At 39.3% G+C, this 21740-nt stretch overlaps 1 protein-coding gene across 1 annotated transcript in view; it reads right to left on the reverse strand.

Moving 5' to 3' along the window:
- Window positions 1-1160: 1160 nt before the first annotated feature.
- The window catches only part of XPR1 (xenotropic and polytropic retrovirus receptor 1), a 270301-nt gene continuing 249721 nt past the window's right edge, over window positions 1161-21740 (reverse strand). The window contains exons 12-15 of the mRNA XM_003410859.4: window positions 21379-21545; window positions 20479-20618; window positions 17714-17935; window positions 1161-15063 (exon numbers count right to left, since the gene is read on the reverse strand). Of these exons, the coding sequence (XP_003410907.1) occupies window positions 15003-15063; window positions 17714-17935; window positions 20479-20618; window positions 21379-21545 (590 nt within the window). The 3' untranslated portion in view covers window positions 1161-15002. The remainder of the gene's footprint in view (window positions 15064-17713; window positions 17936-20478; window positions 20619-21378; window positions 21546-21740) is intronic.

The following is a 21740-nucleotide window of genomic DNA, read 5'->3' on the forward strand; positions in this document are numbered from 1 at the left end:
AGCTCTGGAGTGAATATTGCCCCTCATGTGATCAGACAAGACGGTCAGGCCTTTATACTCTGATCTTGTACAGTCACTGGATGTGGCTTGCCCCAGGAAGGGCATGTTTTGGGGCAAGGTAGCTCTCTGCAGCTGAGACAGATCTGAAAGAACTGTCACCTGGATATTGTTGGTCACTGCCCTTCTCACAAATGAACAGCAAGCCCTGCCTTGAAGAGAGATCTGTGTAGACCGTAGACTACCCCTTCTACCGCAAGGGTCCACTTTTCCACAAATGTTCAGACAGCAGCTTCAGAATTCTGGTGGGCCTTTCTTCCTGAGGGGAAACTCAGAAGGAGGAGATTAATGGGATGAATCAACCCCCATTGCTGCAGTTGGTCTGTTGGTTACAATTGATACACATTTATTTGAGATGCCTCTCATTCTCATTTACCAGCTCTCCTGGCTTCAGGTGCTAATCTGATGGAATGACCCAGGCTTCATCCTTGAAGGGCCTAAGCCTCTGGTCACCAGGCCCTTCTCAAGTTGGGGTTGTTAATCTTTCCTACTGGTCACAATTGGTCAAGGGAGTACCAAGGAATGTCCAAGTGAATCATCCATATTGAAAGATAATTTTCAGAAAAAGGTAAAGTCATAGAGATATAAAAATGACACTCATACAGATATAAAAATGAACACATTTGACAGAAGTTATCTCACTCATGTGAAATGAGGAAATCAGGCACATGTAATCGGTTCAAAAAGTCAAAAGAGCACAAGGTTCTTTGGAGTAAAGGAATGTTGAAATGAATTGCAAATAGAGACAAAACTGTTTTCCACCATAGTGAAGAAGTCATTACCAGATAAAATCACTTCCAGGCAGGACAGAATTTACATATCAGTAATCTACAATTTACGAAGAGTTGCAAAACTGCATAAGGATAAGGTACAGGGCTAGAATCCGCTAATCCAGAAGGGTGTGCTATAGATGATGCATAGTTTTTCTTAAAACACAAAAACTTTTTCTACACCTGCGTGCCAGACATATACTTCCCTGTCCCATTGTGTAATAACAGCCGTACGTCTTGATCAAGGTCAATTACTCTGCCAAAACAGTGACTCCTTTTTTTTGCCTACTGGTCTTTCAACCTCATAGCTATGAGTCGGAATCAACTCGATGGCACTGGGTTTGGTTTTTTTTTTTTTTTTTGGTTTGGTCCTTCAACCCAGGAAGCAGAAAGTGCCCTAGCTCATAATTCAATAGGACCAGTACTTCCAACACTGCAGAGCTCAGAGTTAAGGGGACAGAAGGCAAAAAGTGGATGATTAGGTGTGATGGTAACTGGGGCAATTCTTTCTTCTACCCCTTGGTCCCATATGTCCTTCCCACTAGGGGCACAGTACCATATACACGTCTTTGATTCAATGCATATACTGATGACATCCCACACTCACAGAGCCTCTGATTTGGCGCTTTCGCTAAGCCTTCACTATGCCATTCCAATGATCTTCCAGGCTGGAAGCTTCTAGGTAATACATTATGTGCTACAACCAGTGGATCCCATGGTCTGAGGTGCCATTATGTGGAATCCCATGCCAGGGGATCAAACATTCTATAATCTTCAGATAGTGACGCTGGTTGAGACTCTGGTCAGAAAAGACAAACCCATGCCCTGCATATGAGTGTACCTGTGAGAATAAAGAACTGCTGGGTCTTCCAGGATGGAAAGGGCACAGTGTAGTCAACTTGCCACCAAATGGCTGGTTGCTCTCTTTTCTTGAGGAATAGTGCCATATTGGGGGTCAATGTTGGCAGAATGGACACTGGTAGCAGCATTAGACAAATTATCTGTGATAAGTGAGATTACAGGCTATTGGGCCCAAGCGTAGCCTCCACCTCTACCACCACAGCCACTTTAATCATGTTTCCACTGTGCCAACACTGGAGAGGCTGAAGTCAATGGGCTGAGTCATTCTGTCTACTTGGTTGCTTAGTGCTTTGTCCATGGTGGATGCTCTTTTGTGGGTGTTAACATGTGATACAAAAAAGATTTTCCCATTTCATGTCTACTCCCGTAAGTCCATCCACATACAGGCAGTCCTGGGTTACGAATGTCTGACTTATGTACAACCTGTAATTATGAACCAACCTCTGTAACTTCTACTATATTAAAAATTTGAGGTACATACGATATTTTGTAATGACAAATGGGCACTACTTCGAGACATCAAAACATTATCATTACTGTATTATTATATTAAAGATGTTTTAGTGTATCTGGAAGTGTTCCTTTAATGTATGGGTGTCTATGTAATGTATGGGTGTCTATATATATATAGTATACTATATACTATCTGACTAACTTAGACATGAACCATGCCTAGCTGTTCTGATTTACGTACAAATCAACTTAAAGACAGATTTAGGAATGAAACTTGTTTGTAATCTGGGGACTACCTGTACCTCTACCACAGACTCCTTCTCTCCAATCTTCCTGTTTTTCCTTTAAGCTCCTCATCAACTGGCCAGGCCATTTGCCACTGTATATTCTAACCCTGGGTCACTTTTCTTTTCCACACAGTGGATGACCAGCTGCATTACTCAAAGCCCTGACTATTGGATTTTCCCCTTCTGTTCTCTTTCAAGGCTACTCTTGAGTAGGGCTGCAATTCACCTGCCATCCAACTTCAGTTTACACCCATATATGAAGCTGACCCATCTATGAAACAAGCTCAGGCATTTTCCTTCTCCTTCAGCTCATTTTATGGGATCTCCAATGCCCTATAATGTCGCTATGAGTTGGAATCCACTTGAGGGCAATAGGTTTTTTCTTTTGGATGCAGCCATAGTTGTGACCTGAGGGGTGAGCACTGGTCTACTGGTGGTTGATGACAGTGGTCTGGGCTACCTGCTCATGTAGCTTGCTTTTGTCCTCTGATCCTGCTTGTGCACCCTCCTGGAGGTACCACTTTCATCTTATGGACTGATTGTTGCTGGACACTTTAGACTGGTTGGGTCTCATAGGTCGCAGCATATGATGGGCAGTTCCAGCTACAAGGTTACGTAGAGAACCATGGTCAGACATTCTTTCTCTATCAGGGTTCACTACCAGTTTTGGGGGTGTTTTTCAAAGGCATGTAATTCTTCATTTCTGATGGAATGGTCTTGCTCCAGAGCCTGAGGTACTTGTATTGTGATTCTCTCACTGGGGTTCGCCATTTGTCTTTTACTTTGGAGATGTCCTGGCACACCCTAGGTTACTAAAAAAAAATTGTTACTAGACACCTAAAAACTTTACAGAAGTGGCAGGCCCCTGAGTCTTTTCAGGGTTTATCTTCAACCCTCTGGAGCACACATCTTCCCAAGGTCTCTAGCATGCTAGCCACCTCTTGCTCACCCAACCCAGTCTACATGTCTTTGATGTAATAAATCAATGTGATGTTGTGGGATGCCCAGCTGGTCCAGATCTCTTTGGACTTACCATAGCCTTGTAGCAAAACTGTAAATGCATACTGTTGTCATTTCCATGGAAAAGTGAAGTGTTTTTGATCTGATTTGAAATAAAAGAATGCCTTCACCAAATCAGTGGCTGCACACTGGGTACTTGAGGCAGTACTGATCTGTTACAAAGATACCACATCTGGTACTGTGGCTATACTTGACTGAACCTGTGAAGGTCTACAGTGACCATAGTCCATTCAGTTTCTTCTGGGGCCAGGCTGGTCAATTAAACAAGGATGGAGAGGAGGAGCAGGATAGAGTGGTACTATTCTCTATACGTCCAGCTTCTCTTCCCATGATGTGGTTTTAGATTTATTTACCTGAGGTGGAGGGGAGAAGGGGGTAAGGGTTAATTTCAGAGGCTTTCACTTCGCCTTTCCTAAGCTCTTACTTGCAGACAAAGAATGCAATGTGCGGATTGTGCCAACTGCCAAATAGGTCATCCTGATTATATATCTGAGGAATGGGGAATTGATCACAGGGTGAGTCCATGGATGCAGCGAACCACTGTAAACTAGACCTTGGTCAGGGTTACATTTATTGTCTGGGCCAGTATGACTCATCTTTAACATGGAGGTCATGATGATGATTCAGGTTTCTGGGCATCAATGACAATTCAGACAGACCCTACGTCCAAGAGTCCTCAAAATGTCTGGGTGTCCCTTTTCCGTACAGTTACCTGAGTAAACAGCCACAGGTCCTTGTGGGGAAGATGTAGGGGAGTCGTTACCATGTGTAGTTGGCAAAATATTGTAGTGTCTTTCCTCCCAGGGAGCCAGCCACATGATCAGTCAATAGTTTTGGGTTTGAAAACTGGCTCAAGTTCAGAAGTTGGATAAAAGACTGGGGCTTTTTATTGGGGCAACTGCCCTCAGCCTCCTGGTCATCCATCTTCAATTTTTTTCTGCTAGTACAAACTGAGTAATTCAAGTTAAATGGCTGCCCTTCTATGTTGTCTTTAGGAACACTGTGTTCTAAAATTGCATTTTCCTGGATTTGGGTGGTTATGCACTACCACCTGGCCTGTACTATGTTAGAGACCTAGCATCCCCTTTGTGATCAGTTAACACAATTCTACAATGGCATCTCCTATCATCACCCTATAGAAGAATCACCTCTACTTTTAGCGATGCTCTCACCAGTTCATTCCTTATGACTTTGGTACATAGTATGCCCTCTTGACCTTCTGTTTATAGTGTATCCATTCTAACACACCCACTTCCCTGAGCCTTTTAATCCCTTCATCCCTAGCAATTCTCGATTTTCAGCTTTGCACAAAATGGGCCATGATTTTTTCCATGTTTCTAGGAGCCATGCTAAGAGCAAGGAGTCCTTGCTAAGGAGTTAAATTCTGTATCGTGGGGGAGCAATTCCAAGTCAAAAATGCTTGTCTATTCAACCTTAGGGGCCCTGGAGGAGCAGTAGTTAAGCGTTTGGCTGCTAACCAAAAAGTTAGCAGTTCAAATTCACCAGCCGCTCCTTGGAAACCCTATGGAGATGTTCTACTCTGTCCTATAGGGTTGCTATGAGTTGGCATCAACTTGACAGCAACAGTTTTGATTTTTTTGTTTATTCAACCTTATATTCTGGCTTCGTTCTTCAAGCACCCTTGAAATCTTCAGCTCCTATCAGTACATGCTGACTATGCCTTGCAGCTCTTTTACCGAACAATCCCTATCCTCCCTCAGCAGGCCAGCATGTCTTCAGCTGAGTCATGGAGGATTCTAAGTCTGCACATGTTGGCTTGAACGAGAGGCCTCTTCAATGTCCTCCATCATGGAATGGAGATGGAGAGTGCTAGTAAGGGGAGGGGGGACCCAAGGAAATAATGCCATCTGATGTACAAGATTTTCTCATTAGGACCCTGACCTTGCAAAAATAGACCTGCCTTGGTTGGATGTTTAACTGTCTGCAAAGTTCTGCCACTCTAAAGTCCTGGGAACCCTGGTGGCGTAGCGGTTAAGTGCTATGGCTGCTAACCAAGAGGTTGGCAGTTCAAATCCGCCAGGTGCTCCTTGGAAACTCCATTGGGCAGTTCTACTCTGTCCTATAGGGTCGCTACGAGTCGGAATCTACTTGATGGCAGTGGGGTGGGGTATTTAAAGTCCTGGGCTTGGTCCTGGCTTTCTCTTCCCTCCCACTGTGGGAGATAAGAGCTTTGTATGGAATCAAACCAGCACTCTGGCTTTTAGTTGCTTGATACCTGCCCTCAGCTGTTCTTTACCCTTCTCTAGGCATCAATGGCACTTAGCAACAGCATTCAATCTCATTACCCTGTAACTGCTATTTCCTCCTTATATCTCAAATGCCTGTATATCGCAAGCGCTTGCCTTCCTCCAGTACACCATCCCAATTCACCATGGTCAAAGTTTTAACAATTAGGAGGAAGAAGAGGGTAGGAAAGGGTAGAGGAGGGTAGGAGAGTGGCCAGCAAAGGGAGAGGACATCTGTGAAAATGTTTATTAACAACTGTTTAGCTTAAAAGTTTTCCTAAGAGCTATCTTCTTTTGGAGGGGCGGAGGACAAAATCCCAGAATTCAGCAATCAGTGGGACCTAGCTTACTGAGGAATCTCTGTGCGTTGCGGAGGGGGGTGTTCTTCAATTTTTTAAAAAGTCGTTATACTCCCAATCTGACCAGGGTTAGCTTTGGAAAGAAGCATTAAGTCACAAGCCGTTTTCTAGTTTTGGTTGCCAAGCAGAAAACAATTTTTTTCCTCCTTTTTTTCTTTGAGGGACGTGGGCTCTGGAGCGAGTCAGAGGCCAGGGCAGCATCAGAATCGTTCTCACACAACCTGCTTTTACACAAGGATCAAAGTGAGGCTGGTGTTTGCCAGTGAGGATGCATTCATAAGAGGTAGTCTTTGTAGCAATTGTTCAAAAAGCCAATTACCTCCTAAATGTACTCAGCAGTTCATCAACAGCCTCCTAGAGTTGCTGCTCAGTCTAACAAATATTTAAGCCCCTACTATCTACTATGTGGAAACTTGGGTGGCCTAATAGTTAAGTGTTACGGCTGCTAACCATAAGACCAGCAGTTTGAATCCCCCAGGCGCTCCTTGGAAACTCTATGGGGTGGTTTTACTCTGTCCTATAGGGTCATTGTGAGTCGGAATCGACTCGATGGCAAGGGGTTTGGTTTACCTACTAGGCTCTAAAACATTTTAGTTAATATGATTTTGCGTCAACCCCTGGTGACAACAAAGCAAACGTGGTAAAAGAATGTCTCCTCTCCCCTGAATGGTATTACTACTAGAGTTTCAGGATGCCAAGCCTGGGGCATTTCCACAGAAGGAAGCCAGGGTGTGTCCTCAAAGACCCCAATCAGCAAGTCTTTAGGGCTGCCCAGGGAGGGGTTAAAAGTTTTCTATCTGTGAAAGTGCAGAAAGAATATCTAAATCCAATAGGTGACAGGAATAATCTTTGGAGAACTGATGTTTCTAAAGTATCTGATATTTCCTTGTAGAGGGGATATAGAAACCCTGCTGAACTGAAATTTAAAAATTTATTTGCCCATCTGTTCAGAAGACAGTGTTTGAGAAAACATAAAAAGGCAAATTTATGTTTACTTCAACCACACAGTATTTAATAGGGTAATTTTGAAAATCAGTAAAGTGCCAAAGGGTTTGGGAGTTTGTATTGTTTTTCTGTGGTTCTCTTCTGATACCTGCCCATTTCTCTTGATTTACTTGGCTCTCTCCTTACCCTAGAAACTTAGCACAAGGAAGTATAAGAGTAGCATAGTAAATCTACCCCCAAAAATCGTACATTGGCTTTGGTTATTGTATTAACATATGGAAAGAAGCCACAGGGCTGCCCCAGTCAGAGCAAGGCAAAACACTATACAGTCATCATTTCCATTCAGCTGTGTAGTAATATATAACATTTATTAGGATTAGGGGAAAAAACATCATTTTATAAAGGTAAACATCAGTTGAACACTGATGTTTAAAAAAAAAAAAATGTGTTGCTTAATGATACCATTTCACTTTGATTCCTCTGTGGGAAGCTGCCCCAACTGGTCTAAAAAAAAAAAAAAAACCCATTCAGATAAGACATCCCTAAGGAAGTGAGTCAATGATGGATTAGGAGGCTAGTTTTTGGCAAGAGAAAATTCTGAAGAACCAAATCTTGTCTTTCACTTTTTTTAAAAGGATAAAGAAACCCAAATAATAGGCTTTAATATCTGCCTGGGATTTGGTGGACAGGAATGTGAGACTGAAAATTCCACTTACCCCACGGTGCTGATACCTAGTAATGGGACAGTCTAGGTTTTTTGGTAGTGGTTTCATATAAATTCTGGTGGCATAGTGGTTGAGAGCTACAGTTGTTAACCAAAAGGTCGGCAGTTTGAATCCCCCAGGTGCTCCCTGGAAACCCAATGGGGCAGTTCTTCCCTGTCCTACAGGCTCGCTATGAGTCGGAATCGACTCCATGGCAGCAGGGAGGGGGCAGTTTCACATAGGTAGTTTAGTGAAATTTTATCATTTTTCTCTTATCTCATAAAACTGTAATGATAATGAAACCATTTCCAGCTAAAGCTAAGTATTAAAGTAATGCTTAGTACATAATAGGATCTCAGTAAACACCTAATAATTTAAAGAAATACAAGAAGCTCTTCAATTCCCCTAAGGAAAAAGGTGGGAAACCAGAAGTGAATCATACAATATAAAATTGATCATTATTTTCATAACCTTAGAAAAAGATCTAGTCAAAATTATTCATATAAAGATAATGTTACTAAACAAGAATTCTGGATATATCTAAGATGGATAAGAGAGAGAGTAACCTAGAATCATCTGGGTTTGTAGACTAAGCTGCTTTAGGTCTGCGTCTCTTCGTCTACACATTGAGATGACTCAAGTAAAGCGTAGTGAACTCACATAACTGAGATGCGATATGTTGGAACATACTATAGACACACAAATGTTGAGTATGTATTATTACAGTAAAACCTGCAAATGCTGGAACCTGTCAGAGAAGGAAAATGCAAATATTTCCCACTAAAACAAGTGATACAAAAGTGGTGAGACTGTGCCCTGTTCAAAGGCAGAAAACTTATGAGACTTGGAAAAACGAGGCAGTCCTCTCGAGTTCAGCTCTCACAGGTTTCACTGTACTATCAAATTGTAGAAAGGGGTATGTAATATTCGGATATATTCACAGCCTATCTAGACTTTGGCCTGGAAAGTCCATATTATATTCTGGTTTAGCCTAGACAGATATATAGTAAGAGTAGAGCTTTTGTAATAAAATAAAATGAAAAGGCTTTGATGCTTCAGTTAATAAAATACTTTTCCTTTCACAGTTTGAGTATATGATCAGTTAATTTCACAATTTTTTCTTAGATATAAGGAGTAATGATTAATCCAGAAATCTGCAGAAAACCTATGTTCCCATGCAGGGCATGGATATGTAGTGGTATTAGGTGTCCCGCTCTTCAACATAGTAACTTTATATATCATTTTACCTAATATTCGAGATTCTTTGTGTGAGTAAAAAATAATGACCCATTGCATCAATACCACTGCTTTAGTGTCACACCTCATATATTACCTAAATAAATCACCTAAGATAATTTTTTAATTTTAGTAATGTAGTTTTAAAAAATTTTACCCTTGAAGTCTGTTTTCCCTAAACCTATATACAAGTTAGTCCTAAGAGGAATCCAAGAAACCCAGGGAGAAAAACAGGAATCCAAGAAACCCAGGGAGAAAAACAGGAATCCAAGAAACCCAGGGAGAAAACCACACAGTCACACGCACCATTCGTCAGTGACAAAGGAGTCAGCAAACTGTTGGAAAACTGAGAGCTTGTAATAATGAAAAAGGACAGAATTTCGTAACCAATCACTTATTTTCTTTTAAAAACACATAACCACATTAACTTTTTGCTTTATACAACCATCTAGAAACTATAAAACAGTACCACATTGTGCATTTAACCTACGTATCAAGAAGGGAGCTCCATACTTCATAAGAATTCTACCCATATAAGAAGGAAAAAGGAGGCAGCTAATAGCATAGTCACAGATACAACGAGTCCAAAGCAAGCATTAATTCTTTGACGTCACCTTTTCCATTTATCAGAGTGGAGAGAGTAAGAGAGAAAGAAAGCAAGGGGAGAAAAAAGAGAGAAAGAAGCACCCACAGAGGACCAATCACATTCCATAGTTACTTTTGACAACTACAGCTCAGGGTTTCATAGAATACTATCATTTGACCAACACAGTGTGGTAGGGGGTGAAGCAAACATGAGTAGGGGAAGGGGGTGTGAAAAGACAAATACATTTTTCACCCTATTCCTCTCTAAATACTCTTCATTGATACAAGCTTCTGTGCTAATTCGGAAAATAGCAAGAAATTAGTCTTCACAATGTGATAAAGCTAGAGTTTTGCTCTCTTTGCCAACTGAGTGGATCACAATTTTACTTCCCAGTTCAAAGAATAACAACGTCACGATCAATTACTCTTTAGGGATTTCCCACAATCTTTCTCCCTATTCCCACCATGCTGGTATTGCTATAGGACAATCTGGGAAGTGCAGGTAAGGACTTCAGAGATAATGGTCAAGGGATATTGAGAGAGAATCGTTGCTTTCAGAAGTCCACATATTTCTGGTAGTACTGCAGTCTTCCCTCTGATTGGTGGTGGTACAGGGGAAAGAGCATAGGACGGACTAAGGTAATACGGTGGAAGTTTAGTCAAGTAACTGGTTTGACGGTATACAAGATGAGACCGTGTAATTACCGGACATACTGAATCCAAAGCAAACAACAGGTTATTTGATTGTCCTCCTTAGGTTGATGGCACCATAAATAACTGAAGAAGGCGTTGATTTAATTAAAAAATAAATCAAAGGTTTGCTACATGGAAATACACTTCAGTTGAAAATTAGTATGATTCCTTTACTCCAGGGGAAACTCTCATCTGTCCCTCTTACTGCCTCTTCTACCATAACTGAGCAAATGCATCCTGGAAGGTTGTTTTTAAAGGGCAACTCAGTATCAGAGTTCTTCCAATTCTACAAGAAAGGTATTATGAGTCATATCAATCAGTAGGCTCCTCTCCATTTCAAGGCAAACTTCCTGTATTGCCTAGATTAAGCTCTCCCAAGTCTAACAAGGTGCTTTTACTCTTTCATATTTGGTAAGTACTGTGTGGTTTAATGCTGGCTAAATGATTGGCTTATAACACTGAGCAGCCCAAATTTCTTATGCTTTAATATAATCAGTCAACTCTAGCCCATATTACCACTGTGCTCTGACTTAAAATACAATGCAGAAAGTTGGGGGCTTTTAAGATTTACCATCAAGATGGATGTCTGAAATGCAGAAATATGTGTGTGATTGAGAAAACCTTACTTTAACTCTCTGTGCTTCAGCTAACGGCCACAAGAAATAAATTTTCGCCTCATCAGAATAAGAAAATGAACTCAACTGATAAATTCAATTTACCAAACTTTCTTAAAAGTTCTGTAAGAACTTCTAGTCTTCATCTAGTTAATATAGTCCTTCCCTGTGATGACATTGGTATCTTGTTAGATCTGAGAAAAGCATGATTTTATAGTTGGAGGAAGCCATCGTTTCAACATGATTACAGTAAGGAGTACTTAATTTTTTGAGAGAGTCAGGCAGGTTTCTTGCAAACTACTAAAACAACTATAAATTTGGGCTGCTAACCAAATAAAGTGCCATCACTTCAGAGAATCCTAAGTTTCTGACTAAAATAATGACATGAAAATAAAGGCAGGTCTCTACCAGCAACATAAGAGCCACGGAAAGGAAAGATGGAGCGTCATCATCTCCGTGTCACCAAGCTCACACACTTTCTTAACTGCCCTGCTTCCGCTACCAAGGTCCAAAGCCCTCTCGCGCTTCTTTGCTAGTTCCAAAATTATTTTCTCTTTAACTAAATGTTGGCCCAATAGTAGGTTACCTTGTCTATTTTTACCTTGCCTTAGTTTACCTGTTAAGAGATGAATGAACTTCTTTCTCTAGTTATCTTCAATGTACTCTGTCAAACCATGTTGGAAGGATACCATACATAAACAAGTTTCCTCTAGTAAAAGTTCAGTTAAAATCTCAGAACTGTTTAGAATATTGGGAAATCATGGATCCTAGGGTCTGGGCCCCATTTTCCTTCTTTAAAGGTTCATATAGGCTACTGCTAGGGTGACTGGCCTTCTCCTCTTACACCATTGTTTCTGAATTTGAAGCTAAGCAGCTTTCCTAAAGAGTCAAATGGTAGATGCTGGAAAAGAAAGTCGCACATGGGTTTTTGACTTCTTCCTAATCTTACAAATGACCATTATAACCTAATTAATGATGACTTAATCTTTGATCATTTTATTGCCTCTCCGTATGAAATCATCAACTCTCCCATTGTAATAGTGTACACAGCCTTAAATATAGGTGTTCATTTGTACATAGAAAATAAACCAATTTTGTCTTCTAATTTCTCTACACCTATCAATGCTTTCCATACCATCATAAAACGAAAAATGAATTTTTATTTACACTACCTTTTTGTTCCTTTGGAGAGTATTTTAACTGGTATCATAAATTGAGTAAAAACTAGAATTTTTAAACCTAAAATCGGATAAAGTTTACCTTTGGTTGACTGCTTCTTCTTTAAAACGACTAATTTCTATTGAGAGATGCAGTAACACAGTAAAACTTTAGGCAGAGCATAGCATTTGCCAGACCGCTAGGGTCTAGAAAACGTAAGAGAGAAAAATGCACGCTGCCTTCTGTAAGGAAAAAATTTAAATGTATACTCTGCTTCCCAACCTCTCCTGATGTGGAAAACTTCTGTCATTATAGTTTTAAGAGGAACATAAAGCTGTGTGTTTAAATACGTATTTCAGCATCTGTCATGGAGGCTGAAAGTTACTAAGCCTCTTCATTCTTGAATAGATTATGCCAATAGGACAAACACATTAGAAAAAGGGATACACTGTAGCCTTGTATTTCCATTAAAAAAAAAAAAAAAATACTGTTTAGGGCCTAGAATTCTAACAGTTGAAGAAAACCAAATTGGCCACAGGATACAGTGAAGTGAAAATACTGGGGAGTTCAAATACCAGAAGTCAACTGTTCTATTTTGTGTGTCTTCACAAATTCCCTAAGAGAGAATGAAGTCTACAGTTCACATGGCTCTGGATACACATTAGTACCACCAATTTTATTTGTACAAGAAATGACTTGTCCACTGGACTTACCTATATAACTCAGTAACAATTACTGCTATTTCTTGACAGACCAGTGATATTTCCCCCATAGTACAAACCAGAATAGTCAGGGGGAAAAAAAAATCTCAAGTATAAATAATGTAGCCTTTAATCTACCAAGGGTCACTAAATTGGTACCACTGATTATTATAAATGAGTCAATTTATTTAAACTAAGGAAAAAAAAAAAAAAAAAACCCCAACAAAAACTCAGTAATTAAACATTTCCTCTTTAGTTTTGGGCAAAAGGACATGCTTGGCAAAGCACAAAAAAGCAATAAAAGCCACAAAATTGGATGATTTTTCAGAAAAACAAAAAATCCTCTCGATTCCAAAAAGGAACAAATTTTAGAAGATTGTCAGAACAAAGATGGAAGAAATTTCCTTAGACTATTTGTCAGTTAATTGATAGAGTTTTGGTATTAACACTAACTTGAATATAATCTACTGGAATTATGACAGTGTTGAATAAAGACTTGTGATACATGGGAGAAGTGCTAATGACAAAAGGGGTGCACTGAAGGGCAGTGACCATACGTTTTTAAGACTAAGTGATAATAGCTGCCCCTTCTCCTTATTTATTCCTTTGTCTAAAATCAAGTAGAAAATGACAGAAGTAATTTACTTTGATGAATCCACTGATGTTGACTCTGAATAGCACAGATCATCAGGAACAGAAAAGTATACGTGAAGCCCTCACTATGACAACTGCTATAAACCTAACAGGTAGAAATGGACGCTTTGGAACCTTCATCTGGATGGGGTGGGGGAGCAACTAAAACACACTTTATTTTTTCCCGGTATTTATATTAATTTTGTTAGACAATGAAACACTGAATTTAATGCCAACCATATTCAAGAAAGTAAAATCCCTTACGGTTCTACGACTTATTTGGATGACTCTGGAACAAAGTGAAAAAAATGAGACAAAGAAGTGGAAATGGTCATTGTATACAGACAATGACAGACCAAAATTTCTAATACATTTTTTATATATGACCAAGTTTAGACCTTAAACACTGAAAAGCAGATTTTCTGTCATGGCAGAGTAGGAAATCCAGTGCTCATCCTTTAAAACTGCTGGGAGAAATGGCTGCCAAGGTCTGTTTTATCAATATATCGGGAAGAAGGAAGGATAATTTGTTCTATGCGCTCAAAAATATGGTTTCTCCATAACAGACTTCTAATTTGATCAAACTGTGGCTCAAGTGAGTGAGCTCAGAAGAAAAATGAGGGTGTGGAGACTCTGAAATAGCTTTTTCTTCTAAATCAGTTAGTGAAGGTTTCACCACAATTACCCTACACGCTAAAGCACAATAAGGCATAACTTCAGTTCTTATGACTGGATATGGGCAAACGTATTCCACATCTGTTCCTTAAAAAAAGTATCAGAGCCTTTTATATAAATTTCCATCGGTTGTGTGAAAGTGTGTTACGAGAGACATGCTTAGTATTCTAGAGCAGCAGCAACTAAAAAAAATCAGTAATAGAAACTTTGGTTTAAAATTAAAAAGAAAAAGCCAAACTGGTGTGAATTGTCTCATCAAAGAGGTATTGTGGGACTGAACCCTCATAAGTGCCGTTCAATATTAGTTTCCCCTGTCTTCTTTCACTGTTATCACCTTCATTGCACAGGAGTTATATCATTCTCTTATGGTTAAGTTTCATAAATAATGAGAAAACTATATGTAACAAATACATCATATTTCCCACCCACCCAGCACCCTCCCCAAAATAAGAAAAGTTACATCAAATTAAAAAGTAGCTTCGTGAATGAAGGTACTGCTCTAAGTTGCACTTTCCCTGCAAGTGCGGCCAGTGCCTTTGCGCTGGGTATGAAGGAAAGGAAAAAATTCTCCACAGAAACTGACAAAAAAATTTAAAAACCAATGTCCGGTTTCAACCAGTCAAAACCGGGACAAGCGGGGGCCGAGAGATCTCGGTACCGTCCCATCAGAGGGTCCTTGTGTCCTGTTCTTCATCCTGATAGGTATCTGTGTCCTTGTGATTGTAAACAATCCATAGGATACTATGTTTTTGTTCCTTAAAATGTCCTCTGATTGGCAAAATGAAGTAAATATTTGTTTTAAAAATAGAAAATTAAAATTAAACCAGAAGAAAAGAAAAGAAAAACACAGTGAGCTTGTTTGGAGTCCATAGGATCCGATCTGGAAGAGCTCGGAAAATGTGTTATGTCTTTTGTTTCAGTTGGAAAGGTATTAGAGGTTGCGTTGGTCGAGGAAAGAATTGAAGAGAAGGAAAACCAAGGATGGTAATCTAGACTTCTGAGAATTCAAGTGTTAGCTTCATCATCTGTGTCTTCTATCAGTACTTTAGTGTCACGAGCCTTGGATCTATTGGTAAAAAGGGGGGGGGGGAGAGTATTTAGCCCATTAATAAAAATACAAACACATCCACATTATTAGGTTTATTTTCAATCTTACCACTATTAAACATACATCCTAAATACGTACTATATACTGCCACGAATGGACTATTCTTGGGGTTCCGTATTCAATTTCAGGTATTACTGGAAAAACAGTAAGAAACTAGATTGCACCCAGACGAGGGCAACAAGAGCAACGGCAGGTCATGCGTAATGAGTAGTAAATCTGTAAGAAGTTCTGAGTTTGGGTATTGATTCTGGTTTTATGATGTGTATCTTTGACCTCTTTTTATACCAGTTTCAATCTCTGTAAAATAGGGATACCTATTTTACCTAATGCTACTTTCACCTCATGGGGATAGTGCGAATATAAAATAAGAAAATGGATGTAAAAAGCATCGGTAAAGCATTAAACAAATATAAGGAATTACGAAGAGGATGACAGGAATAATGACATTGAAGTATGCTAGAAAAGGTAGGTTAGCTAGCAGAAAAGTAAGACCTAAGGAGAGGCATGACAGTTACTTGTCTTCAAACAGCTGACAAGGTATGATGTAGGAGAGGAGGCTCATTCTAAGTTACATTAAAATGCCCAACCAGGATGAACTGGTTGAAGTTGTAGCACATTTCAGCTCAACATAAACTATCTACCACTATAACTCTCCAACAATAAAATCAGGTGCCTCTTATAGTTATGAACTTCAATATCAATGATGGACTTAACTATCAATCAGCTGATGCTTTTAAATTACATTACTATGTGTTTTATTTATTTAACTACAATGACCACCTATTCAGGATGCTGTAGAATAGACTCCTGCTTTGGACAAAAAATGAGAGTAGAAATGTTACTGTTAATGTAATGTTACTGTTAAAATATTCTGCAACCCATAAGACCCATGAGGTGAAAACGGTTTTTGGTGAAAAGGTATTATTCCTACTTTGCAGAGTGAAAACTGACATTCAAAAAAGTTAAATGCGTTAAAGGTTGCACGAGTCTTAAAGTCAGTACTCAAACTCAGATCGTTATTTTAGATTCTCTTCTCTTTGCCTTGCACATGACCTCTCTACTGTTCTAAATATCTTCCTCTGGTTACACTCTAGTTTCCCAGTTTTTCCACTAAACACCTGAAATTGGACATAATAATCTATTGCCAAAGAGCCTCCATGTTTCTGAAGCAGAAATACTGTGTGTTAAGATTGCCCTCTTCTGGTGACTAACAAGGATTAGACCTTTCAACTTCAGGAGCTCAAAGATAACCACATAGAACATTTTCTTCTAGCCCTCTGTAAGCACATATCTTGCTGACCTTCCCCACCCTTCATCCCCTGCTTCTTCCAGCTCTGCTTTCTTGGTCTTAAAAGAATTATGCTTTGTTTTGATGTTCTTCCTACTGACCTTTCTGGCCATTCCTTTTGTATGTTTATTCTTTTTCCGTAAGGCTACGTAAGTTCCCTGCTCTTCACTTTTCCCCCCTCTACTACCTTTTCTTCCTCAGAGAACTTTCAAATTTCTATCTAAAGCCTTACTTATTAAGTTAAAGTTTTGTGCAGTTACTATACTACTCCCTTATAACCAGTGGTTACTGTTACCACCTCCTGTTTTTTACTGTAAGCATCCTAATCCATGTCCTCACGGTTCTATACTTAAGAATACTGCAGTAGCCTTTCGGTTGGTCTTCTGGCCTTTAATTCTCCCTTTTCTTGCACAGTGCCAATAAACCTTCCTAAAATACTAATTTCGTAACGTCATTCTTCTATGAAAATATTCTCTGTGAGTGACTTTTCACTACCTACAGGATCAAGCTTGAACTTTCAGCCTTTTACAATCAGACTTCATCTATTCAGGTAAATTCTTCTCACTACAACTCCAGGCACATGTTTCTTCTTTCTGCCCCTCATTTCTGTCTTTATGTCTTTACTCATACTATGCCGCCTCTGGACTATTCATACACTCCTTTATTCATTAAAAATCTGCTCATGCCTGACTTAAGTCTTCCCCTTCCTTCCAATCCACTGTGCTATCTACTGTCTCTAAATTTCACATGTTCCCATCATATACCCTACATTTATTATTACTTTTAAGAATATACAAAGCCAATGACTGATAAAAATATTATTGTAGGTATTTGATAAAAAAAAATTTGATAAGAAGATAAAAAATAATAGCAGCTTACACCTACCGAGGTCTTTCTGACTGGGAACTGGTTTAAGTTCCAGGTAATAACGAATTGAATCTACTCAACCACCTGATGAGCAGGAGCCACATTCATCCCATTTTACAGTGGAAGGATAATATAAAGAGATTAATTTGGCCAAGGTTACACAGAGGGCAAATGGCAGAGTCAGCATTCCTAAAGTTTGTAACCTGAAAATTATTGTTATACAAAAATACTGAAGTAAATAACTTCCCAATGAATTTTTCCCCAGGCAGTGTACCTTTAATGCCAAATTAATAAATTATGCACTAATGACATTTTCACTCTATGTGCTCATTAAAACATTCTACAGGTTGACTCATATGAAATTACTATTAACCTGATAGCTTCTCGGCAAATAGTTATACCATGCTAAAACCTGAAGGGAATATGCCTCCCAGATGTGGAAGCCAGACTCACTGTGAAGCGAGGCGAGGCCGGCGTAGGGATATGCTCTGGCTGTACTTCCACGGCCGGTTCTTTTGGCGGTTTCGTACCCCATCGTCCTGGTCCATCATCTGCTCCAGGAGTGTCTGGTCATCTGCGTTTAGAGGAGCCACAGAGATGTCCCGCACAGCACGGAATTCACCACAGTTATTCAGATGCTCATTCTCCAGGCGGAAGAAGTTCCACACAAATCGCCTTAGAGGGTAGAGCAAGCATAAGCATTTTCTTATTTATTTTGTTGTTCAGAATGTACACAGCAAAACAATTCAATAAGCATAAACATTTTTATAACATCAAATTTGCTTCAAAAATATTTCATTATACCAAGTAAATTATTTACAAAATTTGAATATAGTACTCTTACCTGTAACCTCCTAATATATCAAGTTTCTACTCACGGAAACAAACACAAGGAATGAAGGGCTAGAGTCTTAAGATAAAATAGGAAATATGAGGAGAAAAGTAAGTGCAGAGTAGGCAACAGGACAAGACTCATGAAATGCAGTTTCAGAACACCCCCTCTCTTTCGCTTTATTCCACAAATACTCACAGAGCGACTGCTATATGAAAGGGAAAGGGACTGAATAAGGCAGACAAAGAGCCCCTGCCCTTATGAAGCATAATTGCTAGTGGCGGAGACAGACAATATAAAAGTAAATAAATAATTAGCTAAAGATAAGTGCTCTGAACGAAGATAAAGCAGGGCAAAGGGATAGAGTATGATATGGTAAGGCTCATTGGGGAAAGCTTCTCTGAAGAGATGGCATCCAGCAGCAACCTGGAAGATACAAGGAAGTGAGTCAGATAAAGATGCTGGAGAAACGTGTCCTAGGCATAGGAAATCCCAAGTGGCCCCACGTGGGAAAAGCCTTCGATGCACTGAAACAACAAGGTGAGTAGGACTAAAGTGGAATAAGTGAGGTTAAAACGAATGGCAGGAGATAAAGATGGAGAGGCAAAAAAGGGCCTGATTCACAAAGTGCCGTAGTAAAGAGTTTGGATTTTAAGAGTGATGGAAAACAGAGTTCTGAGCAGGAGAGAGATGTGATTTGTTTTAAAAAGATCATTTTATCTGCTGCACTGTGAACAGACTGAAGGGAGACGAGAACAACTGAAGGAAGACCTATTAGAAGGCTGTTGCAGTCATCCAGTAAAGAGATAATGATGACTTGGATTAAAATACTAATAACAGATGATGAGAAGCAGACAGCTCAGGAATTTATTTATGAAGATGGAGCTGCCAGGACTTACTGACAGGGGATGTGAGTTGTCTTAGGTTTTTGATTTGAGTGAATGGTGACACCATTTATTAAGATCGGAGGACCAGCAATCCCAATTCTAGAAGTGAAGGCAGGAATGCAAACAGAAACCTGTACACCAATGTTCTTTAAAGCACTATTCACAACAGCCACAAGGTGGAAAGAGCCTAAATGCTCATCAACAGATGAAGAGATAAGCAAAATGTGGCATATGCACACAAAGGAATATTACTCAGCCATAAAGAGAAATTAAGTTGTGGAACATGCTGTAACAGGGATGAACCTTGAAAACATTATGCTGGCTGAAATAAGTCAGTCACAAAAGGACAAATGTTGTACGATCCCACCTTGATATCTAGAATAGGCAAGTACACGGAGATCAAAGTTTACTAGTGGTTACCAGGAGCAAGAGGGAAGGAAGGTGAAAGGAAGACCCAATGCCTAGTGGACACTAAGCTTCTGTTAAGGGTGATGGAAAAATGTGGGAAAAGACAAGAGTGATGACTGAACAACATGATAAGCATAATTAATGTCACTGAACTACTGTACGCGTGAAGATTGTTGAAATGGCAAATGTTCTGTTACATATAGATACCTGGATTTTTTCTGTGTGGTATATATATAGATATGGTATATATGCATATAAGGAAACCCTGGTGTTAAGTACTACGGCTGCTAAACAAAAGGTCTGCAGTTTGAATCCACCAGGCACTCCTTGGAAACTCTATGGAGCAGTTCTACTCTGTCCTATAGGGTTGCTATGAGTCGGAATTGACTCAATGGCAATGGGTTTGGTTTTTTTGTTATATATATGTATAAATATATATATGCACACATATATATACCACACACAAAAAATCACCTGCTTCTCCTTTTAGCAATGTCAACTTTTCCCTTTATATTTTCAAGCTATGCTGTTAAGTACATACAAATTTGAATTGGCCATCACAACTGAATCTCAAAGCCTCCAGGTGTGGCAAGTTTCTTTACAGCAAAAGTGGCCTTAATGCTCTGCTTACCTTGGGGTTCCTGCTTTCCTTTACATTTTGGGCTATCTTGTCAAATGGTTGATGCTTTTAGGAAGATTTAAAAAACATCTTATTTGGCATTTTAATTGTTTTCACAGTAAGAAGGGTGGGCTGAATAACTCAGATGACTAAATTGCATGATGTGATTCTCAAAAGATTTAAATTTCTGTAATAAGCCTTTTTACCTTTCAATTTCTACACATGACTCTTCCAGTGGAACGCAATTCTAATAAAAAAGCTTATAAGTCATCATCAATAGTTATTTCAACTTTGTACATATTAAACTCTAAATCCCTCAATTAGAATTTTCCAACTCTGAGGTTGATGAGAAGTTTGAGGGAAAAGTGTGGAAATTTAAGTTTTTCAAGCAAAAGTTACAATAAATTCTATAAGTATTGAACCTCTTTTAGGTAAAAACAATCTTTGATAAACTTTTTACTAGTTTGCTTACCGGAAAACCTCAAGGGGAGCAAAGACAGTAGCAATGATGTCTCCAGAATGAGGCAACAAAGTCGTGGAGGTAATTGAGATTTGGATAGTCCAAGCAAAGCGCAGTATCACATCCTCAATGATGGCACAGTAGTAATAGGCCTGAGGAACAGTAAGCAAATTGAGTGTGCTCACCATCACATTTCTCGCGAATACGCATGCCTCTGACAGTGACGGGAATGTTCATACATGCCCGGACAGGTAAATTCCTCATCAGTCTTTCAATAAGCACAGGTTAAAGACGAATAAGGGTTATATTCTAATTTTTTTTTTGCAGAGAAGTACACAGTGTATTTTAGAAAGATTTCCACCAATTCCATTTTTTCTTAAAAGGCTCAATATTCAAAATGAAGTTTTACTGAATTACAGTATTTATTTAACAAATATATTTTATTTTCATGTTGTATATTAGGCTCTCTTCTAGACGCAGAAGTTCAAGCCAGGTGAGATCCTTGATCTGATTGCAATTACATTCTAGTATGTATATTTTATTTAAAAACCTTTTTTTTTTTTTTTAACAAAGTAATACTAGTCAATGTCAGAAGGCAATTAACCAAAAAACAGTAGTCCCCTTGCCAACTTCTCTTCCCATACCCTAGAGACAAATATTTTCAATATCTATAGCTATTTTTTATAATATACGCCTTTTAGATTTCTAAATAATGTGTGTATACTGCTACATTTTGATTCATCAGTTTTAGACATTACTCACCTGCTCATCTATCAGAACAAGCAGTTCAAAGCTTGCATCACTGCTATATTGGGAGGAGGGCGGAGGGAACAACGGGGCATTATTGTACTACAACAGGATTTAGCTGGTGGAACACTTGAGTTTTCACACACAAACGTTCTGTGTACATACTTTTTGGGGGTAAACAATCTCTTCCCGGAGGAAGGTATTTTCTCCAGCATTCTTATCAAAGAGACCCCAGTCCATCTTCAGATCCCAGATGAGGGTATAGCAGGAACTGATGGTGCAAAAGACAATCCACAGGTAAAAGAACACCATGGTGTCTGAGTGACCTCGTTCTGAAGAAAGAAAAGGGAAGAGGTGAAGAGAAAATAAATACACTTGAGTAAAAATCTTCATTACATACAGCTAACTGAAAAACAGATTCCATGTGTGTCAGTGTAGAACTGCACTCCATGGGGTTTTCAATGGCTGTAATATTATGGAAGTAGACCATCAGGCCTGTCTTCCAAAGCGCCACTGGGTGGATTCGA

Source organism: Loxodonta africana, chromosome 25 (genome assembly GCF_030014295.1).
Source record: "Loxodonta africana isolate mLoxAfr1 chromosome 25, mLoxAfr1.hap2, whole genome shotgun sequence".
Taxonomy (NCBI): domain Eukaryota; kingdom Metazoa; phylum Chordata; class Mammalia; order Proboscidea; family Elephantidae; genus Loxodonta; species Loxodonta africana.